At 35.4% G+C, this 26,770-nt stretch overlaps 1 protein-coding gene across 1 annotated transcript in view; it reads right to left on the reverse strand.

The window, feature by feature from the left end:
* Positions 1 to 26,770, reverse strand: part of TMEM38B (transmembrane protein 38B) — a 59,444-nt gene that overhangs the window by 10,401 nt on the left and 22,273 nt on the right. Inside the window, exons 3-5 of the mRNA XM_032307949.1 lie at positions 22,204 to 22,388; positions 21,344 to 21,431; positions 16,975 to 17,092 (exon numbers count right to left, since the gene is read on the reverse strand). Coding sequence (XP_032163840.1) covers positions 16,975 to 17,092; positions 21,344 to 21,431; positions 22,204 to 22,388 — 391 coding nt within the window. The remainder of the gene's footprint in view (positions 1 to 16,974; positions 17,093 to 21,343; positions 21,432 to 22,203; positions 22,389 to 26,770) is intronic.

Consider the following 26,770-nt stretch of genomic DNA (forward strand, 5'->3'; position numbering starts at 1 on the left):
AGATACAAATGACCAATACCAGGAACTAAAGCAAGGACATTACTACAAATTCTACAGACATTAAAAGGGTAACAAAGAAGTGCCAGGAAAATTTCATGCCAATAAAATAAAAAATTTAAGCAAAATGGCAAATTCCTTGAAAAATACAACTCACCAAGTGAACACAAGTAGAATAGAAAATAGTCTTATATCAAACACTGAACCAAGAAACAGTATCAAACCTACATAAATGCTTTCAGAGAATAGACAACTGAACACTTCTCAACTTATTTAATAAGCCAAGTGTTACGCTGATATAAAAATCAGAAAAAGAAATTACAAAGAAAACTGCAAACCAATATCCTTCATGAACACACTGGAAAAAAGTCTTTTCAAAGTATCAGCAAATTGAATCTAGCAATATATAAAATGGATACATCATAGCTAAATGGGGTTTTTCACAGAAATGAAAGGTTGATACATTTTTTAAAATCAATGTAATCTAATATATTAACAGAATACAGGAGAAAAAACCATATAATCACCTCAACCAATCCAGAACAAAGCATTTAACAAAATTCCAAACCAATTTGTGATAAAAAAAAATCTCACCAAATTAGGAATATAAAGGAATTTCCTCAACCTGATGAAGTATATTGATAAGAACTTACAGCTCACATCAATATTAACGTATGATGAATGTCTTCCCACTAAGGTTAGGAACAAGACAAAGATGTCTACTCTCACTAACCATTTCCATTCACCATTGTACTGGAGGTTCTAGCCAGGACAATAAGACAATAAAAAGAAATAAACAGTATCAATTAAAAAGGAAAAAGTAAAAAATTATACACAAGATTGCATTTGTAGAAAATACTAAGAAATCAACACAAAATATACCAGAATTAATGCGTAAATTTAGAAAGGTCACAGGATACAAGAAAAACAAGAATCAACCATAAATCTATATATAAACAATGTAAACTGTAAAATTGAACATTTTTAAATTACTATTTATAAAGGCATCCAAAAATATTAACTACTTCAGGATAAGTTTAACAAAATATATGTAAAACAATGAAAACACAAAAATTTAAGAAGACCTAAATAAACAGAGAAATATATCATATTGATAGACTGGCAGGTTCAGTATTTTTAAGATACTATTTTTCCCAAATGGATCTATAAACACAACACAAGTTCAGTCACAATCCTAGAAGACTTGTTGGGTTTTTTTTGTATAAAGTGACATGCTAATCGTAACACTTAGATGAAAATGTAAAACACCTAAAATATCCAAAGAAATCTTGAGAAAGAATAAATTTGAAGTACTTACACTATTTGATTTAAGACTTATTATAAAATTATAGTTATATAAGATAATTTGGTATTGGTTAAAGATAGACATTAAATCAGAGTATAGTACAGTATACAGAAGTATACTATACAGTATAGTATACAGAGTATAGTATACAGAATATAGTCCAGAAATAGACCCACACATAAAAGGGCAACTGATATTCAACAAAGGTGCCAAGATAATTCAATGAGGGAAAAGAGAGTCTTTTCAACAAATAGTCCTGGAACAAACTCGTGTTCACATGGAAAAAATAAATCTGATCCTTATCTTAAACTAATCATAAAACTTAATTTGAAATGGATCACACACCTAAATATAAGGGCAAAACTGTATGAAGAAAATACAGGTGAAAAATCCTCACAACCCTGGGGTAGGTATGGAAGAATTACTTACATAGTATACAAAAAAGCAGGGCCATAAAAGGAAAATTTCCTAAGTTGAACTTCATCAAAATTAAAAACCTCTTTTCTAAAGACAATCTTTACCAACTAGGAGGAAAATATTTGCAATTCATGTATGTCATAAAGTATTGGCATCCTAAATATACAGAGAACTGTTACAATTCAATAAGAAGACAAATCATCCAAATTTCAAAAATGCGCAAAGACTAAACAAACACTGGTTAACAATAATAATATAAATGGCCAATAAGCACAGGAAAAGATGCTCAAATTTCTACTAGAGAACTGTAAAAAAAACAAAAACAAAAAAACCTACGGGGAGATACCACCACATATATTGGAAACACCTAAAGACTGACAGTAACCAATACTGGCAAGGATGTAGAACAACTGGAACTCTCATACACTGCTGGTAGTAATGCTTGATGGGTACAACCATTTTGGAAAACAGTGTGTCAGTTTCTTTAAACATATGCTTTCCATATGACCCAGTAATTCCATTCCTAGTTATTTATCCAAGAGAAATGAAAATACATGTCCACATGAAGTACATGTGTTCATAGCAACTTTATTCATAATAACCTTATTGGAAAAATAAAAAACTAGAAACAATCCAAAATCTGTCAACAGATAACTGGATAAACAAACTGGGGTGTATAATGCTACTCAGCAATACAAAGGAATATCCAACAATATCCAAATCCCAAAAATATTACGCTGAACACGGGCACCTGGGTGGTTCAGTTGGTTAAAAGGCCAACTCTTGATTTTGGCTAGGTCGTAATCTCATGGTGCTGGGATCAAGCCCCATGTTGGGATCCCCACTAAGTGGGGAGTCTGCCTGTCCCTCTGCCCCTCTTCTCTACTTGAGTTTGTGCTCTCTCTCTCAAATAAAATCTTAAAAAAACATATTATGCCCAACAAAAGAAGCCAGACACAAAAGATACACAGTTTATGATTCCGTTTATATGAAACTTGAAAAAAAGATTAATCTATAGTGACAGAAACAAGGTAAGTGGTACCCTGGAGCTACAAGCAATAGTTGGGATTTACTGGAGTAATACACAAGGACCTTTCTGAAGTAACGGACATACTCTGTATCTTGATTGTGATGATTACACACGTACATAAATTTGTCAAACTCATCAAAATGTAATCTTAGAATGAGTATATTTTATTGTATGAAAATCTAGTAAGTTAGGTTTTTAAAATTTTTTTTAAAGAGCTTGTTCCTAAGTTTTTGATAAATGTAACAGCCCTTTGAAGTCATCCTTTGTATTTCTGGAAAACATACTGTCAATCAGTCAGATTAATTTTCTCTATAAGATCCTTTAGCCCCATTTTTTTCATATTTGACACCTTGAATAAAAGATCACATATAATAAGGATGAGAAATCAGAGTACACAAAAGAATGAGTTGGTGGCTTGGGTATTAGACGGATCTGAAAGAAAAAAAATGCTACTTTGCTAAAACATTTTCTAACAGAGATACTGATGAAGTTGGGCTCTGTACCACACACTGGGAGACCTATTGCTGTAGGTTATACGGAGTAAAGGAATGAACAGGTCACAAGATATGTGACTCCTCAGCTTTGTCAGATATTGGCAAACTGCTATCCCAAGCTACTTCTATTTATACTCTCTCCAAATCCCTTTAAAATAGTTTATATGCTTTGTCTTCAATTCCTCTTATTCACTTCAGTCTATTATAATCACTTTTCTATTCTCTACTAGTCCACTGAAACAGCTTTAACCAAGGTCACCAAATACCTCTTCATTTCAAAATCCAACAGCCTCTTTTCAGTTTTAATCACTCTTAACCACTCAAGTCTCCCTGTGTTTTATTTCACAATAACACTATTTCACCATAACTCCTTATACCAAGGAGCCAAAAGATAATCCATGCCTCTCAAACTTTTCTCTAATCATCTCTTGTGAAATAAAAAGTGAACCTGCCAGGGCTCAAAACAAAGGCATGCCAAATATAAAACGTCGGATTTTATCTCATCTTTAAAAATGTGACTTTGGGGGGCACCTGGGCAGCTCAGTAGGTTAAAGTCTCTGCCTTCCGCTCAGGTCATGATCTCAGGGTCCTGGGATTGAGCCCCGCATCGGGCTCTCTGCTCAGCGGGGAGCCTGCTTCCCCCTCTCTCTCTGCCTACTTGTGATCTCTATCTGTCAAACAGATAAAAAATCTTAAAAAAAAATGTGACTTTTGAATTCTATCCCATAATATATTCCTGTTTAACTTAAAAATGTTTATAATTAACACTGAGATCAACCAGTGGTACATAATATATCACATTTATAATATGACTGTGTACAGTTATTGCCCCAAAAAGCCATAGATCCCTTAGAATATGTATAACTCTAGCTTAAGAAACATAAATGACTTGCTCAAAATTGTGAAACCTGGATTTCACATGCTCATTCCAAAGCCCATGTGATTTTCCCTACATCAACAGTCTTAATTGGAATCTATTTCTTTAATCTGAGACTTGATTTTAACAAACATTAATGACTTGTGAAAGCTGGCAAAGTAGAACTGAGTTCTCCTTGAATGAAATGAGGACCCTACAAGGGCTGAATATCACTGAATATTCAGTTTGCTTGGGCTATGGAAGAAAGGAAAGGAAGGTAAGAGAGAGGGAAAGAGACAAGAAGAGGAGGAGGAAGAAGTTTAACACATTTCTCTCAGGAAGAAAGAAAATTAATAGATCAGACTGGAAAATATTAGTTGCTATATATTTGAAACATAATGAACAAGCATATGTATAGATATGCAGGCTCCTTATACCTCCAAAATAAAGAATATACTTACTTTTCATATATACAAATAATTATAAAATCTCATCAATATTGAAAGGAAATGAAGTCTCAACAAACACAAGAATAACAGACCCACATACACCATCTATAATGCAGTTAAAAAAAAGTTTTTAAAATACACTCTTAAACATTTTTGGTGAAAGAAGAAATTCTAATTGTAAGTTAAGAGGAATTTAAACTGGGGTGCCTGAGTGACACAGTCAGTTAAGTGTCTGTAAGTTTTGGCTCAGGTCATGATCTCAGGGTCTTGGAATTGAGCCCTGCATCAGGCTCCTTCCTCAGCGAGGAATCTGCTGAAGTATATCTTACCCTCTCCCTCTACCTCTCCCCATACTTGCTTGCATGCTTGCTTGCTCTCGGATAAACGGATAAATCTTAAAAAAAAAAAGGAATTTAAACTGAATGACAATAAAAGCACATACGTGAAAACGTGTGATGTGAGACACAGCAATGTAAAACAGTATGATTGAGAGGAACAACAAAACCAAAAATTGGTCCTCTGAAAAGATTGACAATACACAAAAACCTTTGACAAGATGGATCAAATAGATCCTTAATGACAGAATAATTGGTTCTAGACTCCAGGCATAAAAACCATAAATCTGACCAAAAAAAGAGGTAAGTACTTTTACGATCTGACAACAGAGTATAAGACTGATCATGAAAAGAGAGTAACTGATGAAGTGATCCATACATGTACCTCACTTCTGCCTCAGGACAGTTTTCAAGCAGAAAGCTTGAAGTGAAATTGACGTGGCAGAGACTGAACTCAGTGAAGCTAAACAGACTTGGATCTGCAGGGCCATGTATCAAATGGGAGGAAAATGGGTAAGCACGGTGCGGGGGTGCAGAAGAGACTTCAGATATCTGTATGGGATGGTGCCACAAGTTCTTGGCTTAGGGCTAGCCTGCATATGTCAAGAGAGAAACTTCCTGTGGCCTATCACAGATTGGCTGCTAGTGGGTTGAGATATCAAAAGATACACCACAGATTGAGCAATGGTAGGGGAAATTTACTTTCTGTTTCTCTTACAGAACACACAATTTAAATACTTGTATTATAGCTTTCTATGTGTTTGTTTTACTTTTGTGGAGTTATTCTCTTTGAAAAGAGAAATCAAATTTATTAGCATCTCTCTATGCCAAAACACTAGATTATTATCCAAAACAGACTGCACATTTCCTGACTATACAAATAATACAGGAAAAGAGCAAAGCAAAGAAAAATAAATAATTACTGCCAAATTTTTCCCTATATATTCTATCAATTCATTTTTTTATATCTAAGAAATGAAAAACTACAGTAGCTACTCAGAAACAAATGAAAAGCCATTTAAAAATCGATATAAATCTAAATGGAATTTAGGCAAAAGTATGGGTTAAAATGCACATTCTATTTAGAAATTGGTGGATAATTAGGAAAATGCTGGGAAATATTATGAGACAAGTTCAATACTGTATGTTATTATCACACTGCAATATGGTATTTAAGTTTAGGTTTATATTAAAGAACTCTATGTCCAGCAATTATTGTAACAAAAACTCATTTTTATTGAACAAGTTAAGCCTTCAACAAAAACTAATGCTTGTAATTAAAAAGTTCAAGATATGGGCACCTGGGTGGCTCAGTGGGTTAAGCCGCTGCCTTCGGCTCAGGTCATGATCTCAGGGTCCTGGGATCGAGTCCTGCATCAGGCTCTCTGCTCAGCAGGGAGCCTGCTTCCTCCTCTCTCTCTCTGCCTGCCTCTCTGCCTACTTGTGATCTCTCTCTGTCAAATAAATAAATAAAATCTTAAAAAAAAAATTAAAAAAAAATTAAAAGTTCAAGATAATGGTTTACTAATTAGCCCATAATACACGTTCAAAAATAAATTTAAAAAAAATTAAAAGTTCAAGATAATGGTTTACTAATTAGCCCATAATACACGTTCATTTTCTTTAAAGTTAGAAAATCTCAGAAACTATACAGTTCCCAACACTCTTTCAGGATGAAAACACTCAACATGTGAGGAATAGAAGGGAACTAACTTCCTCAATCTGATAAAGGGCATCAGTGAAAGACCCACAGTTAATATCATACTTAATAGTGAAAGACTAAATGGCAACTGAGGATTGCCAGGGGGAGGGGAGGGTGGTGGGGTTATGGACATTGGGGTGGGTATGTGCTATGGTGAGTGCTGTGAAGTGTGTAAACCTGGCAATTCACAGACCTGTACCCCTGGGGCTAATAATACATTATATGTTTATAAAAAATTTAAAAATTATTAAAAAGAAAAAAAAAGACTAAATGGCTTCACCTTAAGATCCAGGAAAAAGACAAGGATGGTCATTCTATTTCTACTAAACACTGTATTAGATTGTCTAGCCAGGGCAACTACACAAGAAAATTAGATAGAAAACATGCAGATTGGAAAGAAAGAAGCACTGGCTCCTAGGTGGTTCAGTCAGTTAAGCAGCCAACTCTTGACTTTGGCTCGGATCCTGGGATCAAGCCCTGCGTCTGGCTCTGTGCTCAGCTGCAAGCCTGCCTGAGGATTCTCTCTCTCCTACTCCTTCTGCCTCTCTCCCACTCCTCTGCTTCTCTCCCTGCCTCAAATAAATAAATCTTAAAAAAAAAAAAAAAAAAAGTAATACCTTCTCTATCTGAGGTTAACATGATCTTAAATACATAAAATCCTAAAGAATCCACACCAAAAAAACCCACAAAACCTATTAGGGCTAACAAACAAATTTATCTGCAAGATTACAAAATACAAGATCAAAAATCAATTTTATTTCTACACATTTACAATGTACAACCTGGAAAACTAAAAAGCAATTACATTTACTACTGCATTAAAAACAACAGGAAGAAATTTAACAAAAGGAGTGTGTGTACAACTCGTACACTGAAAACATTTTGAAAAAATATTTTAAAAGACCTAATAAAAAGGGGAAGGAGTCAAGATGGCGGAGAAGTAGGAATCTGACATGACATCAAGTAGGAGGAGATCAGCTAGATAGGTATCAAACCATTCCAAACACCTACAAATCCAACAGGAGATGGAAGAGAAGAAGAGCAGCAATTCTAGAAGCAGAAAATCGACCACTTTTTGAAAGGTAGGGCCTGAGGAGAAGTGAATCCGAAGCGACGGGAAGATAAGACTGTGGGGGGAGGGGCCAGCTCCTGGCAGGTGGCAGAACAACGGAGCACAAAATCAGAACTTTTAGAAGTCTGCTCCACTGAGGGACATCACTCCAGATGCTAATCAGGGGTGGAGCTCTCGCAGGGACAGTATGGTCTCAAGTCCCGAAGGATCAAAGAAGACTCGGGGGTGTCTGAGTATAACAGAGCTTAGAGGTATTAGAGCAGGGAAGCTGGCTAGAGACAGAGCAGAGGAGTGAGCTCTTAGCTCGGGGTTACCTTAAACTGTGATCCGTGGCACAGTCAAGCCACTGCTCTTTGAGCAGGGACCCCACAAGTGGTAGATCTGGGGAGACACCCCTGAAGAGCTGCAGGGATCTACTGGGTTTGGGGACTCCAAACGAGGCTGTGTGCCAGAGACAGAAACGCTCCATCACAGGCCCGGTGAGCTCAGAGCGTAGGTGGAGACCAGGGAGATGAGAGTGATTGAGTGCTTTTCTCTGAGGGTGCACTGAGGAGTGGGGCCCCGAGCTTTAGACTCCTCTAAGCCAGAGATTGGGGGGACGCCATTTTCATTTCCATTCTCCAGAGCACTACAGAAACCATTCAAGGAACAAAAGCTCCCGAGCAAACCAGAGTAGATTACTTAGCCCAAGGGCAGTGTAATTCCGCTTCAGGCAAAGACACTTGAGATTCACTATAATATGCCCCTCCCCCAGGAGATCAGCAAGAACATCCAACCAAGATCAAGCTCACTGATCAAGGAGAATGTGGAATGCCAGAAAAGGGGAAAGCAAAGCATGGGATTCATGGCTTTCTCCCCATGATTCTTCAGTCTTGCAAAGTTAATTAAATTAAAAAAATTTTTTTTCTTATTCTAATTTTTTTAACTTTTACTCTTTCCTCTTTTAATGTTTTTTTATCTAGTTTATCTTAACAACATCTTTCTTAAAAAAAATCTTTTTGAAACTTTATTATTATAGTCATATTTTATCCTTCATTGTATCTAACTTTATCTTTTGTATATACATAAGGTTTTTTCTTCTAAAAAATTTTGGAATACATATTCTTCTAATAGATCAAAATACACCCTAAATCTAGCACAGGGTTTGCTCTAGTCTCCAGCCTGAGCAAATTCTCTCCACTTTCTTTTTCTTTCTTTTTCCCAACCAACTTATCTTATCAACTCCTTTTTTAGAATTTTTTTAAAATTTTCATCCTTACCATCATATTCCATCCCTTAATCATGTTTAACCTTATTTTTGTATATATATATATATATATGTTTTTCTTTCTTTAAAATTTTAGGAGGTAGTTTCTTCTAAGAGACCAAAAAACTCCCAAAATCAAGTGGGTCGCTCTGTTCTAATCACCAGTCTAACATATATATTTTCTCTTTTCTTTCTCATTTTTTTTTTATTTCTTTTTTTAACTTCTTTTTACCCCCTTTCTTCTCCCCACAATTTGGGGTCTCTTTTGATTTGGTTAACACACATTTTTCAGGGTCTTGGTTATCCTTTTAGTATTTTATTCTCTCATTCATATATTCTTTTTTTTTTTTTTAAGATTTTATTTATTTATTTGACAGAGAGAGAGAGAGGGAGAGCAAGCACAGGCAGACAGAGTGGCAGGCAGAGTCAGAGAGAGAAGCAGGCTCCCTGCCGAGCAAGGAGCCCAATGTGGGACTCGATCCCAGGATGCTGGGATCATGACCTGAGCCGAAGGCAGCTGCTTAACCAACTGAGCCACCCAGGCGTCCCTCATTCATATATTCTTATCTGGGTAAAATGACAAGGCAGAAAAACTCACCACAAAAAAAAAAAAAAAAAAAAAGAACAAGAGGCAGTACCAAAGGCTAGGGACCTAATCAATATGGACATCGTAACATGTCAGATCTAGAGTTCAGAATGATGATTCTCAAGGTGCTAGCTAGGCTCAAAAAAGGCATAGAAGATATTAGAGAAACTCTGTCTAGGGAAATAAAAGCCCTTTCTGGAAAAATAAAAGAACTAAAATCTAACCAAGCTAAAATCAAAAAAGCCATTAATGAGATGCAATATAAAATGGAGGCTCTTACTCTAGGATAAATGAGCAGAAGAGAGAATTAGCGATATAGAAGATCAAATGACAGAGAATAAAGAAGCTGAGCAAAAGAGAAACAAACAACTACTGGACCACAAGGGGAGAATTCGAGAAAGAAGTGATACCGTAAGACAAAACAATATTAGAATAATTGGGATTCCAGAAGAAGAAGAAAGAGAGAGGGTATATTGGAGCAAATTATTGTAGATAATTTCCCTAATATGGCAAAGGGAACAAGCATCAAAATCCAGGAGGCACAGAGAGCCCCCCTCAAAATCAGTAAGAATAGGTCCACACCCCATCATCTAATAATAAAACTTACAAGTCTTAGTGACAAAGAGAAAATCCTGAAAGCAGCTCGGGACAAGAAGTCTGTAACAAAAAATGGTAAAAATATTAGATTGGCAGCAGACTTATCCAGAGACCTGGCAGTCCAGAAAGAATTGGCATGATATATTCAGAGCACTAAATGAGAAAAACATGCAGCCAAGAATACCATATCTAGCTAGATCATCACTGAAAATAGAAGGAAAGATAAAAAGTTTTCAGGACAAATTAAAACATTTTAATTTTTAATAAACACCATTTTAATAAACACCAAAGCAATTCTACAGGAAATATTGAAAGGGGCCCTCTAAGCAAAGAGAGAGCCTAAATGGTACATAGACCCGAAAGGAACAGAGAAAATATACAGTAAGAGTCACCTTACAGGTAATAAAATCACACTAAATTTATATCTTTCTATAGTTACTCCGAATATAAGTGGGCTAAATGCCCCAGTCAAAAGACACAGCGTATAAGATCAGATTTAAAAAAAAAAACAAGAGGAAAATATATAATACAAGCCTTTCTCAAGAAACAAGAAAAGTCTCAAATACACAACCTAATCCTACCACTAAAGGAGCTAGAGAAAGAACAACAAAGAAAGCCTAAACCCAGCAGGAGAAGAGAAATAATAAAGATCAGAGCAGAAATCAATGAAATAGAAACCAAAAAAACAATAGAACAAATCAACGAAACTAGGAGTTGGCTCTTTGAAAGAATTAGTAAGACTGATAAACCCCTGGCCAGACTTGTCAAAAAGAAAAGAGAAAGGACCCAAATAAATAAAATCATGGATGAAAGAGGGGAGATTACAACCAACACCAAAGAAATACAAACCATTTAAGAACATATTATGAGCAACTATTCGCCAGCAAATTTGACAATCTGGAAGAAATGGATGCATTCCTAGAGACACAGAAACTACCACAACTGAACCAGGATGAAACTGAAAACCAGTACCATAACAAGTAAGGAGATTTAAACAGTCATCAAAAATCTCCCAACAAACAAGCGCCCAGGGCCAAACGGCTTCCAAGGGGAATTCTATCAAATATTTAAAGAAGAATTAATAACTGTTCTTCTGAAACTGTTCCAAAAATAGAAATGGAAACTTCGAAACTCATTTTGAGGCCAGCATTACCTTGATCCCAAACCAGACAAAGACCCCTTCAAAAAAAAGAGATTTACAGACCAATTTTCTTGATGAACACAGGTGCAAAAACTGTCACCAAAATACTAGCCAATAGGATCCAACAATACATTATAAGGATTATTCACCACGACCAAGTGGGATTTATTCCTGGGCTGCAAGGTTGGTTCAACATCCGCAAATCAATGTGATATAATACATTAATAAAAGAAAGAACAAGAACCATATGATACTCCAATAGATGCTGAAAAAGCATTTGACAAAGTACAGCATCCCTTCCTGATCAAAACTCTTCAAAGTGTAGGGATAGAGAGCACATAACTCAATATCATCAAAGCCATCTATGAAAAACCCACCGCAAATAACAGGAGAAAAACTGAGAGCTTTTCCACTAAGGTCAGGAACACGGCAGGGATGTCCATCATCATCACTGCTATTCAACATAGTACTAGAAGTCCTAGCCTTGGTAATCAGACAACAAAAAGAAATTAAAGGCATCCAAATTGGCAAAGAAGAAGTCAGACTATCACTCTTTTCAGATGATATGATACTATATGTGGAAAACCCAAAAGGTTCTACTCCAAATCTGTTAAAACTTCTACAGGAATTCAGTAAAGTGTCAGGATATAAAATCAATGCACAGAAATCAATTGCATTTCTATACACCAACAGCAAGACAGAAGAAGGAGATGGCAGTCAATGCCATTTACAATTGCACCCAAAACCATAAGATACCTAGGAATAAACCTAACCAAAGAGGCTAAGAATCGGTACTCAGAAAACTATAAAGTACTCATGAAAGAAACTGAGGAAGACACAAAGAAATGCGAAAACGTTCCACGCTCATGGATTGGAAGAACAACTATTAAGAAAATGTCTATGCTACCTAAAGCAATCTACACATTTAATGCAATCCCTATCAAAATCCCATCCATTTTTTTCCCAAAGAAATGGAACAACTAATCCTAAAATTTATATGGAACCGGAAAAGACCTTGAATAGCCAGAGGAATGTTGAAAAAGAAAGCTGAAGTTGGTGGCACTACAATTCCAGACTTCAAGCTCTATTACAAAGCTGTCATCATCAAGACAGTACGGTACTGGCACAAAAACAGACACATAGATCAGTGGAACAGAATAGAGAGCCCAGAAATGGACCTGCAACTCTATGGTCAACTAATCTTTGACAAACCAGGAAACAATGTCCAATGGAAAAAAGACAGCCTCTTCAACAAACAGTGTTGGGAAAATTGGACAGCCACATGCAGAAGAATGAAACTAGACCATTTCCTTACACCACACACAAAAATAGACTCAAAATGGAAGAAAGATCTCAATGTGAGAAAGGAATCCATCAAAATCTTTGAGGAGAACACAGGTGGCATCTGACCTCAGCCGCAGCAAATTCTTCCTAGAAACATCGCCAAAGGCAAGGGAAGCAAGGACAAAAATGAACTAATGGGACTTCATCCAGATCAAAAGCTTTTGCACAGCAAAGGAAACAGTCAACAAAACCAAAAGCCAACTGACAGAATAGGAGAAGATATTCACAAATGATGTATCAGATAAAGGGCTAGTATCCAAAATCTATAAAGAACTTATCAAACTCAACACCCAAAGAACAAATAATCCAATCAAGAAATGGGCAGAGGGGGTGGCGCCTGGGTGGCTCAGTGGGTTAAAGCCTCTGCCTTCAGCTCAGGTCATGATCCCAGTGTCCTGGGATCGAGCCCCGCATCGGGCTCTCTGCTCAGCAGGGAGCCTGCTTCCTCCTTTCTCTGCCTGCCTCTCTGCCTACTTGTGATCTCTGTCTGTCAAATAAATAAATAAAATCTTTTTTAAAAAAAAGAAAAGAAAAAGAAATGGGCAGAGGACATGAACAGTCATTTCTGCAAAGAAGACATCCAGATGGCCAACAGACACATGAAAAAATGCTCCAGATCACTCAGCATCAAGGAAATACAAATCAAAACCACAATGAGATACCACCTCACACCAGTCAGAATGACTAAAATTAACAAGTCAGGAAACGACAGATGCTGGTGAGGATGCGGAGAAAGGGGAACCCTCCTACACTGTTGGTGGGAATGAAAGCTGGTGCAGCCACTCTGGAAAACAGCATGGAGGTTACCCTATGACCCAGCAATCGCACTACTGGGTATTTTACCCTAAAGATACAAAGGTAGTGATTCGAAGGGGCACATGCACCTGAATGTTTATAGCAGCAATGTCCACAGCAGCCAAACTATGGAAAGAACCTAGATGTCTATCAACAGATGAATGGATAAAGAAGATGTGGCATATATATGATATATGATATATATATATATACATATGTATATGTATATATAATGGAAAACTATGCAGCCATCAAAAGAAATGAAATCTTGCCATTTGTGACCTGGATGGAACTAGCAGGTATTATGCTGAGCAAAATAAGTCAATCAGAGAAAGGCAATTATCATATAATCTCCCTGATATGAGGAAGTTAAGAGGCAAAGTAGGGTTTTGGGGGGGTAAGGAAGGAAAAAATGAAACAAGATGGGATCAGGAGGGAGACAAACCATAAGAGACTCTTAATCTCACAAAACAAACCGAGGATTGCCGGGGGGCAGGTATAGGGAGAGAGTGGTTGGGTTATGGACATTGGGGAAGGTATGTGCTATGGCAAGTGCTGTGAAGTGTGTAAACCTGGTGATTCACAAACCTGTACTCCTGGGGCTAACAATTATATGTTAATTAAAAATAAAAAATTAAAAAAAAAGACCAAACCAGGAAGACAAACCAGGAAACAATGAACTGAACCAGACATTTGTGTTGACAGATTGATAGCCTTAACAGTGTTAGGGTGATAATACTCCCAAACTTCCTTGCAGATTCAATGCAATCTCTAAGAAAATAAGAGCTGGCCTTGTTTGCAGAAATTATGACATTAAACCTAAAATTTATATGGAGATCCAAGTGACCCAGAATGGTCAAAACAATCCTTAGGAAGAATAAATTCAGAGGATTCACACTTCTCAATTTCAAAACTAAGTATGAAGCTAAATGAATTAAGACAGTATGGTATGAATAGAATGGTGAGCAAATAGATGAAGGGAAGAAAAGTGAGGGAGAAAAAAATCCAGAAAATACCCTCACATTTACAGCTGATTTTCAGCAAGGGTGCCAAGACAATTCAATGAGGGAAAGAATAGTCCTTTCAACACATAATACTAGGATGACGAGATATCCGCAGAACCTGAATTTGAATGTAATGAATATGCACGTAAAATAATGAATGTAATGAATATGCATGTTAAAATACATATCCACAGAATGTAAAAGAATGAAGTTGAATTGAGTCCTTCCTCATACCATACTCAAAAATTAACTCAAAATAGATCACAGAGCTAAATATTAGAGATAAAACTTTAAAACTCACAGAAGAAAACATAGAGGTAATCTTTTTAACTTTAAATTTAGCAATAGTTTCTTAGATATGACAGCAAAAGCAGAGACAACAAAAGAGAAAATAGGTAAACTGGACTTCATCAAAATTTTAGGAATCAGTGCTTCTAAAACATGACCAAGGAAGTGAAAGACAATCCATAGAATGGGAAAAAACATCTGCAAATCAGAAATCTAGTAAGGGTCTAGGATGCAAAATATATGAGGAATTCTTACAACTCAACATTAAAAAGACAAATGGAAACAATTGAAAATGGGCAAGTAATCTGAAGAGACATTTTTCCAAAGAAGATCTACAAGGAACCTTATGAAAAGATGCTCAACATCATCAGTCCTCAGGGAAATGTAAGTCAAAATCACAATGAGATGCTCCTTCACCCCAACTAGAAAGGCTCTAATAAAAAAGACAAGAGTTGATGATGGTATACGAAATGAGAATTTTCATACACTACTGGTAGGAATGTAAAATGATGAAAACACCATGGAAAACAGTCTGTTAGTTCCCCAAAGGCTAAAAACAGAATTATGATTATCTAGTCCATTTCTATATCACATACCCAAAAGAAATGAAATACATATCCACATTAAAAAAGTGCAATAATGCTCATGGCTCATTATTCCTACTAACCAAAATATAAAACAACCCAAATATCCATCAAATGATGGATAAACAATATGTGGTATATCCATATGATGGATAATTACTTGGCAATAAAAAAGGAGTAACATACTGATACATACTATACCATGGATGAACCTCAAAAACATTACACAGAATGAAAGAAACATGTCACAAAGCCACGTATTTATGATACCAACTACATGAAATCTTAGAACAGGAAAATTTATAAACAAAAACACTAGAGGGACGCCTGGGTGGCTCAGTTGGTTGGACGGCTGCCTTCGGCTCAGGTCATGGTCTCGGAGTGCGGGATCGAGTCCCACATCGGGCTCCCAGCTCCATGGGGAGTCTGCTTCTCCCTCTGACCTTCTCCTCGCTCATGCTCTCTCACTGTCTCTCTCTCAAATAAATAAATAAAATATTTAAAAACAAAAACAAAAACAAAACAAAACAAAACACTAGAGAGTAGAATACTGGTTGCCCACAGTTGGGGGGCTGAGGGAAAATGTGGGACTGTTAATGGACATGATGGGTTTTTTTGGAATTCTGAAAATGTTTTAATACTGACTATGATGACAGCTGCACAATTCTGTGACTACACAAAAACAAAACATTGAAATGTACACTTAAATGGATGAATTTTATGGTATGTAACATATATCTCAATAAGCTGTTACAAAAAATACACACAGCTCAAAATGTGAGGACTGGAAGAGAAGGACACATATGAGAGAAACTGCCTCAGATATTTGCAGTACTTAAAATACAGCCACAGATCACCTCCACTGCAGAAACTACTGGAACAAAAGGAAATGACCGCTCTAACAACTTGACTCTAAGATATAAATTTATATAATACATAATTTTTTCCTTTTAAGAATTCCATGGGTAAATTTTTAACCAAAAATACCTATAGAATTCCTCTACACTTAAATAATAATCTTATTTTAAAACCAACCATCTACTTTTGAATAGCAAACAATACCTAATAATGGTAAAAATAACAATAATCAGAATTAGCCTCATGATGCAAATAAAATTCGTAAGATATGTCACAGTGATAGAAGGATATGCACCATCTCCAATCCTCTCAACAATCATACAATGAAGATGAGGAAATCAGGATTCAGAGACATTAAGTGACTTGCCTTATTTAGCAAAGCTAGGATTTGAACTTAAGATTACCTGTCTCCAAAACCTGTGATCTTACACTACACTATCTTCTATCTTCAAGATGGAATAAAGCTTCCAACGAGGCAGTAATAATACAAGAGACTAAGCATAAGTATGTCCTACTATAAAATTTTGTAATGTTAAAGCTTAAAGGTACCTCAGAGAACATCTACCCCAAGTACCTAATTTTACAAATAAGACAATGCTATCTGCAGTCTCTGATCAGCTAGAGCTATTTCCACTACTCTCTGGTGTCCAATATACTATTAGACTATCTGCAAATCTTTCTTGATAGCCTGGCATGAGTCAAACAAGAGCTGTGTTTCAGAAGCTCATGGATGCACTGAATAAATAAACCGAAATTTACCTTTTTAGACTGTAATAGTATTTAAAAATGTATGTTCCTGTTACTTGCAAAGTATGCAGAATTCTGGTCATACAGAATTTAGAATACTGATTTAAAGCTACTTTGAATTCTTACCTTTGTGGCCACAAGAAACATGGTATAAAGGAACATAAGGTTATGCCTTGATACCGCCAGATGCTTCGTGTGCTGGAAAGTGAAGATAACTGACCCCAGTAGGGTTACCTTCGCAGTGCTGAAAATAAAACACATTATAAGTCAGTAAGTAACAAACATGATCCATCTCTATATTTCTCAAAGAAATATAGAGATGGATTGAGAAATATAGAGATGGATCATGTTCAGATCACTCTGGAAAATATTAATTTAATGAGTTATTAACAGACAAAAATGAGTTACATAAATATACTTATAAAATTTTAGAAGTGCTAAGCTATATAAAGTATAATTTCACTCTGATAAAATACCAGAGATCTTAGAATGTTCATACATATATGATGACTCTCTGATAAGTTCATTTCTATATACAGTATTTCTGAAACACATTTGACCTTATAATAATTTTTCACAAAGATTTGAAAGTCCCATGTTTCACAGTATGACTTGAAAAAAGATTAGTCATTATCATACACAACAAGCTCCTTCAGTTAGGTGGGAAAAGAAAAAGAAAGCCCTGATTTATAATATTTTCACATTTCCATGGTATAAATACTCCCATCACAGTAAATTTCAGGCTGCTATGCAGAGTGGAAGAAAAGACAGATACAATCAGCTCTCATATAACAGTATAAGCCAGATCTAGCACATTACTTTGCTAATTCCAGCACAGAATATTAGTGTTCGCTAGTATCTTAGTAAATTAATACTGAAATTTTAATGTCTATAGTCAATCTACAAAAAACATAACTTTCATATTATACATTTGCAACACATTTAAAGTATATCTTAGCAACAGATCATTATCTAGCTTTGTGCTTACAACTAGAAAAGATAAATGATAAACTTTTAGAATGCCACTTTGCAAAATATGACAAATTTCATTTCATGAAAAATTACCTATTTATTTATTATAAGCTGAGGACTGAGTTCAAAACAGGATTAGCTTTGGGCAATGGGTATAGACCTTGTGTAATAGCTGACTGGGCAGCACACATGTTTTAGAACAGTGGTTTCTAAAATTTTTCACTGTGCATCTCTATTGGTACAAAAAAAAGTGTTTTAAGACACTAATATGTGTTTATCAATTAATTTATAAGTTATATACATGTACAACTATATTATAAAAATGTACACCAAATTGACATTTTTAAAGGATGAGATTGGGGCGCCTGGGTGGATCAGTGGGTTAAGCCTCTGCCTTCGGCTCAGGTCATGATCTCAGGGTCCTGGGATTGAGCCAGGCATCGGGCTCTCTGCTTGGCCGGGGAGCCTGCTTCTCCCGCTCTCTCTGCCTGCCTCTCTGCCTACTTGTGATCTCTCTCTCTCTGTCAAATAAATAAAATCTTTAAAAAAAAAAAAAAAAAAAGGATGAGATTAAGAGAAAAAGAAATTAGGCTTATCTTAATGTCATTTTGCTATTCTTTGTTTCTAAGTTTGGGTTCTGTACCACAGTGCCTCATCATGGGTTCCTCTTAGCACACTCACATTCCATTTTGGACTGCATTCCCTTAGAGCATAAATTCAGAGGCACTGAATCTGAAAAGCAAGGATTCTGCAGACAATAAAATGGTACAGGGAGTTGGAGAAGGACTGAGTTAGGAAAATGTCCATGAGACTGGTTTGGAAGATCAGGATGCATTTAGAAAATATTCTTATGTTAGTTTCTGATGAAACTAGAAAATGAGCTTATCTGCATCCAAAATACAATAGTATAATAGGTATATGGTAATAGAGACATTTCTATTCCAAAAGGGAGAAAATGAAAGGTAAGGAGGGAAAAAAGAGATCACTAGTCCTATGCAATTTCAAAATCCAGCAGGGCAAATTCTATTAGGTTTCAAAGTTCCAAGGCCTAGAATAGAAATTAGGCTCCATACTCTTGAGTCCACAGCTCCTATCTCTACACTCGTGGCTCTGGCCTCTGCACCTGGACTCTAACCTAGGAGCCTGGCCTCAGACCTCAGGCCCATGGTTTCCAGCCAAAATTAATTTTTCCTTTTCTTTGAAGGGTAACACACGTTTGCAACTGAGCAGTTTTATCAGCCTGTTTCCTGCCTATACATTTTTGGGAGTCTGACAGCCTCCTTTTATTTCACCTTATTTCTGTCCCTTTTAGTGAAAGCTAGCAGTGTTTCTACTGATAGAACATTTTCAAATACCTTGTGAGTCTCCAGCATATGACACAGGGATCCATGATATTAGTTAAGATGGTCCCTCATGTATCTTTTCTGGATAATCTCAGGTGTATTCCTGGCTTGTGCTGTGATGGCTGAATGCATCCATGAGTCACACACTTAATTTCTTTAACACTAGCAAAAGTTTTCCAGCCGCACCCTTTAATCTTTACCTTTAGAGTAAGACTTAGAAAGTCTCCACAACAGACTTTACTAAAAATGAATCTCCTAATTTAATCATCTTTTGCAATCTGGATAGGCTGAGTTCTTTCCAAATCGTCATCTTGTTTTCTTTGTTCAGCAGTTATTCCCTAAATTCAACTTTTCCTCTCTCACTTTACTAAAAGCAGCAAGGAAAAACCAGTCCAAACCTTTAACACTGCTTTGAAATCTCTTCAGCTAAATACCCAAGTTCACTGCTCACAATTATGCTTTCTATGTAACTGTGGCAAACAACTCAACTAAGTTTTCTCCCACTATTAACTATATCACATCTCCTCCAATTTCCAATATCATGCTCCTCACTTTCTTCTGAGCCCTCACCTTTAATATTCATAATTCTACCAACATTGTGTTTATGACAATATATGTATTCTCTAAGACCATATGGACTTTCTCTACTATGCAAAAGTATTTGGTAATATATAAATGGAAATTTATATATACACGCATACACAAAATACCATAACAAACCAGTGATCAATCTCGTCTGACCAGCTGATAATTCTTTCATTCATCTAATATTTATTGAGTATCTACTACGTGGTATATTTATTCAAGAATACAGTGCAGGGGCGCCTGGGTGGCTCAGTGGGTTAAGCCGCTGCCTTCGGCTCAGGTCATGATCTCAGGGTCCTGGGATCGAGTCCTGCCTCGGGCTCTCTGCTTGGCAGGGAGCCTGCTTCCCTCTCTCTCTCTCTCTGCCTGCCTCTCCATCTATTTGTGATTTCTCTCTGTCAAATAAATAAATAAAAATATTTAAAAAAAAAAAAAAAAGAATACAGTGCAAATTCCCTGGCTTGTTCAAGGATACAAGCAAAAGAAACAATAGTAAGAAATGAAGTCAAAGCAAATAGGGTATGGAAGAAAGGCAGATCTTGGGAGGATTTTACAGGCCATCTGGGCAGTCATTCCCAAGGTTTTGAACAAAGGAGAAACAATTTGATTTTGGTTGTAAGAGCCCAAGAAATGTTTTACAAAAAACATTTCAAGGCATATGCTCAAAATGAGAAAAATTTCCCTTGAATCTCATTAATGCCTTACTTATAACTTATCAAAGCCTTATTTGTTCTATTTCTAAACTACCTCATTCACACTTTAAGGGGTACTTTCCTTCTAAGTTAAATTTCCTAGAATTTATTGGTCCACAGAAACATATACGTCATCACAGACTGCTTCTAAACTTCATTTTTAATCTATTCTAATGAGCTTATTTTTAAATGGAGTCTTTCCTTACCTTGCTTACTATGACTACTATTCCCTAAGTACTTTCCTTCTTGAGCTGTGGAAATAGTAATTACATCTCTCTATTTCATTTTCGGGAGCATCAGGGATACATCTGTGAACTTACTTACAAATGAGTAAGTATCTTTAGATAACATTTAATGATCAGATTCTCTTAAATGGATGCAAAAGGTAGTCTCTGCACCCTACAATTATAGAGTGGCTTACTTTCTCTAATCTTATTTTTATGTGTAATTAAGCTCAACTCTCATTTTTAAAGCAACAATGTCTTATGATAACGAACTGATTTGTTCCCATAAGCTTAACATTTTACTACTATGTGCATTTGAAATCTGAGTAATGTAGTCATTAATGAAGATGTCAAGAACCTGCAACTGATTCATTTCCATCCCGTGAAGTGTGTTCCTATGTAGTTTTTTCTCCATAAATACACAGTGTTCCCACGATTCTATAAAAATCCAAGAGTTCTGGTTTGGTTTTATTTTCTAAGGGGAGGAACCCACAGAGAAAAGAATCAATATTTATTTTAAAAACTACATTTGAGAGAGCAGACTTTTTGAAAGAGTAAGTTTCCTGATTCTCCTCCCATTATCATGACTATTTTTTTAAACTCCATTGCATCCATATTTAGAAATGTGGTAAGATCTAAGGATAAAAAGCTGGTCTCAGTATAGATTACACCAACTCACTAGGACATCTTCAGCCATTCATCAGCTTCTGGTTTCCAACCTCCTTTTACCAACTGTTCAAAATTCGTGATAATGCTACCACCTGCACCTAAAAATAAAACAAGAATATTTAGCCAAATTTTATGGAGGAAATATTTGAAACAACCCAAGAAAATCCCAATATAATTTTGAGGAGGAAGAAAATAGTTTTCTTGTATACTTATGGTACTGAAACAATTGTAATACCTCCCTTCCGTCAGTGTTGCCAACTGTCTATCGTATCACAATTAAGGTTAAAATTAAGGTTAAGGAGCCTCAAGAACAGAGATGTTCCTAAAGGTTTATTTCAGGCCTGAAAACTAAAATTTTCTGCTTTATCATTTCATTCCCTGATACTAGTTTTAGATGCAGTATAATACAATAAAAGATTAGGGAAATTTATTCAATTTCTACACGATACAGAGTAAAGATGAACCCATAATCAATAATATTTACTACTTCTAGTTATTTGGGATGAAAAAAGTTACAAAAAAAGAGCAAATTTTAATATAATCCTTTTACATAATTTCTTAAGTGAACTTATTTTATTTATGGTGGCACTATACCTTAATTAACTATGACTCTCTCTGGTTCTGAGATACTAATCAAATCAATCAGAAGAATTTTATATTGTAAGGTAGTCAGGCTCAAAAAAATGGCTGATGACTAGTGCTAGTGAAAGTACTAGTTATGAATTAACTTTACTAGCCAAGAGAAGACTTCCTTCTTCCAAAAATACTGTTACTAAAGTATGTGATCCTCATTAATTTTACTAGACAATCCTTCAGTAGCAGTAATATATCAGTAACAGAATATTTACAAACACATAATGTTAATATTACCTCGAGCCCATCCAATAGCTATCATGACTATCCAGCCATTTTTGTAATAGCTATTAGCATGTGTGACTCCACCTACTATTTTCCAAGTTCTGGTCACTTCCTTCATTCCCGCAGCCAAGAGTTGAACAGGTAGGAAAGAATAGCCCTGGGAAACTAGGTCACATGGGCAAAAAAATATAATATACCTGAAATTAAAATTTAAATATTTTAATATATAAAGTATAAATATTTATAATAAAATTATGTTAATAAATATTTTATAAATAAAATGTTAAATATATTAAGTATAATGTGCATTAATATATAGATATAAATTATTTAATGAATATTTAACATACACTCAATTTAGTTGAGTAAGTTAGATTTTTAAATCATTAAATCACTGGACACGGTGGCGCGCGCCTGTAGTCCCAGCTACTCGGGAGGCTGAGGCAGGAGGATCACTTGAGCCCAGGAGTTCTGGGCTGTAGTGCGCTATGCCGATCGGGTGTCTGCACTAAGTTTGGCATCAAATCCCCCGGGAGCGGGGGACCACCAGGTTGCCTAAGGAGGGGTGAACCGGCCCAGGTCAGAAACGGAGCAGGTCAAAACTCCCGTGCTGATCAGTAAACCATTAAATCACAAGAACAGCTATATAAAAAAATTAAAACCCAGCATATTGGCAATAACAATTTGGCAAAGCACAACGAACTGAATTCTCCATATAAACCAAGAATTTGACTTCAAGAAAACCATAGACTGGGTAGTCAATTTTTCTAAATCACAAGAGACATACATAATAATCTGCCCAAACAACAGGATCAAAGGGGAATTTCATCTTGATTGGACTTCTGAATATTCTATATATGCAAAAATATTTACTGAGTTCCTAATCTGTGCCTATACTCTTTTAGAAGGTAAGTGCTGAATCCACTCACTAAATAAAGCAAATGTATAATCACTTCTAGGATAGAGGCTTCTCTAACTGGAGTGTGTTTGTCCTCTGGGAAAAGGAATTAGAGAAGAGCCCTTAGTAGCTGAGAAGGGCTGCATTTCAACCCTTTCAAACATCTTTACCTGTGCCCTTTTGTGCAGCACATAAACTAGGGCCTATACACAGAAAGGTGATAACTCTCAAGGAGACAGATTTGTGTTGAGGAAAAATATTTTTACATACAGGTAAAAGAATATGAAAAATGTTCTCTAAATTGTGATACTAGTTTAAAAACAATTCACGCCCCAGGTAAATTATATTTTGAAACTTAATTTTTTCTCTAAGCACGTGTCCAAACAGTATACCAACTGCATTAACTGGAAAACACACTAGTTTTTTTTTCTCCCATTTCTAAAATACTCTGGCAGACAATTTCATGCTTAAAGCAGAACATAATCTTCTAATGGAGTGATACAGAATACACCACATGAAAGAAGTATTGTATGTCTTCTAAAAGAACTGCAACTCATGATTCATAAAGTCAGAATTCCCAAGAGTATTCATAGAATATGAAATTTATTTGTTAAAATACTACTTCAAAGATCCAATGCAAGATGCAATGGTTTGTTTAGGCTTATTAAGCACCCTTTCTTCATCTCCACTTACCGATTCCTTCCTATTTTTCAAGGTCCCCCTCAAATACTACCATGTATGTCGACATTGGGAGTTTCATTTTAATATTTTCAGTTCAGACTAAATTCTGATGACTCTACAACTAAAACAATCAGTTCTTCTGCCACAACAGATCTCTTTACATATTTTTCTCTAGAACATATAAAGAGTGTAAAGTTCATAATAAATTATAATAGTCCTTAGATGGCAGTAATCATTCATTTTGCTATCCCCTCATCTAAAACTCAGCATGAGGAAAAGTAGCTCTGAATTAAGCAATATTAGCAGTTAATCAGGAGACAAAATATATCAAATCAAAGAATCAGTTGATAATTAAAGAGTCTGAGAGAAAGGAATAAATTATCTGACAGTAATAAAAGGCATTTTGAAAACTCGTATCATTTAAAAATTTTACATGTTCATATATTTTTGAGAGCCCCCTATACACCTTTCTCTTTAAATACAGAATAAGGTAGTCGACTAAGTGTTGGGTGGGGGGGAAGTTACACTTAAAATAAGCAATTTTTAAAAATATTTTTAAATGTAATAAAAATGCTTTGGTATCTACCATAGATCAGATTAAGGAAGGGGAATTAGGTTTCCCTTTAGCAGTAATGAATGCTCAAAAGTAAAATAGTCAAAGAAACAACAAAAACTTAACAAATACAGCATAATGACTGCATTTTCATTTCCTACACCAAGACAATCTTTAACATTAGTTAAAAACCTAAACTATTGGAACTTTGACTTTTTAAATTCAACTATGTGACAATGTGACATACAGTCTAAAATTTGTTTATTGCTATTTTTAAATAAACAAGCCTTTATCTTAATCAGATATTGCTAAAGTATACCAATAATAATCTAATATTTTAAACAGAAAACAATTCTCATTTCAAGTGTTAAATAGCCTCAGGGCAATAAAAAAAAACAATTGTGTATTGTTCTCAGTAGATTCACAAATAAATATATCAGACCAATGGCTCCCTACAGAGTCATTCTTGCTTATAAGTTAGCTTTTTAAAATTTCCTTAATGAACCACTCAACCAACAATCATTAAGCAGTCACCATGTCCCTTCTTTTATAAAGATTATATTTCTCTTCTTAACTAAAATCATCACATCTAAGTCAACTTTAACTTGTAAAGTGTCTCAAGAAAACATATTGGAAAAGAAGAAGAAATGGCAAATATCAGACAAGAAATAGAGAGAGAAGGCAAATGATTTCTCATACATTTTTAAGTCACACAGGTTAAAAGAGAGAAATAAAAAAGCAAAGAAAGGTTCAAAATATAGAAGTTAGTCTAAAACAGGACATAAACAAGATACCAGGCCACTGACAAATGAAAGCTAAACCAGTTTAAGGAGGAAAGATGAAAGTAAAATTTAGGTTAATACCAAGAACTGAGCAGAGAGAAGTTTCCCACAGTTAGTCAGAGAACCCTTATTTTCATTCCATTATTAATTCTATTCCTCTGACTCCAAAAGACAGTATTACTTAACTAACCCAAAGCAGAATGACAAATTAAATATACTTCATATTAGTCCAATATGACAACTTTGCTCTTCCTCCGATTACTCTAATAAATTAATAAGTTTATGTATTTTATGTATGCTTTGAAAAAGACTACTGAAGGATGACAGACCTATAAAGCTATACTTTTTCTTGAACTTTTCCTCAAAGTAATACAGTCTCAAAGTATGCAAATGTGCAGTATTTAATAGTTGATACTTGGAAGTTTAAGGAAACCAAAGTGCAACACAAAACCCAGTACACAAAAAAATTACAAAATACTAATTTCTCCAGGAGCAGTTTTCAAAAAGAAAAATCCTATTAAGGTGTACACTGTCTTCCAAACAATACTATACTATGACACACCAAGCTATTGTTTGCCGCTGCCAGTAGATGGTGCTAATATCCACATGTGAGCACTATGTACTATTGTACATAGTGTAATAGTACATAGAGCTATTGTACTAAATAAAGATGGCCTTCCCAATCAGTGCATTCAGAGTCCCATAGTTTAGCTTGCTAGAGTTTTGAAGTACATTCCAAACATAATTTTATCTCTCAAATTACAATCAAATAAAGATTATAAATTTTTTCTCAACATTAAAACCTTAAGGTGCCTCCTTAGCGCAGTAGGCAGCGCGTCAGTCTCATAAAACCTTAAAAATAGTAAAATACGCTGTGTCTTTGAACAAGTAGCATATTTTATATTTAAAGATCTGAGAGGACAGAAATATTATCTGTATTTCCAGAATCCAAAACAACACACTACATAAGAGCCAACTACAGACAGACTAGATTTGAATCCTGGCCCCAACTAGTAGATATCTGTGTTATCTTAGGCAAGTTACTTAACCCATCTTGCTCAGTTATATCATCTGCTAAATGAAAAAAAAACAAAAAACAAAAAACAGTACCTACCTCACACAGTTCTTATAAGGTTTAAGGGAGATAATACATATAAAACATTTAAAAAAATGTTTAGGACATAGTGAATACTCTATCAGTGGTTGCTATTATTATTGTTTTGTAACCAATAACAATGATAGTCAACAGAATAAATAAAATATAGGTATTAATAAATTATAGAGCATAAGAAGGAAGCTACTAAAAGAACTTGCAAAAACACAGCTGAATCTTACTAACATAATTTTGACTGAAAATAACAAGTCCTGGGGTCCCTGGGTGGCTCAGTGGGCCAAGTTCTGCCTTTGGCTCAGGTTGTAATCCTAGGATGCTGGGATCAAGCCCCGCATCAGGCTCCCTGCTCAGGGGGGAGTCTGCTTCTAACTCTGCCCCTACACCCACGACCCCACTGTTCTCTCTGTCAAATAAATAAAATTTAAAAAAAAAAAAAAAAGCCCACATCCCAGAAAACCATATACAGTATAATAATCCATTTTAAAATAGGGGCAAAAATAAATAAAACTAAAAACTTATTGTGTAGATATTCATATATATTATTTTACATA

Source organism: Mustela erminea, chromosome 12 (assembly GCF_009829155.1).
Source record: "Mustela erminea isolate mMusErm1 chromosome 12, mMusErm1.Pri, whole genome shotgun sequence".
Taxonomy (NCBI): domain Eukaryota; kingdom Metazoa; phylum Chordata; class Mammalia; order Carnivora; family Mustelidae; genus Mustela; species Mustela erminea.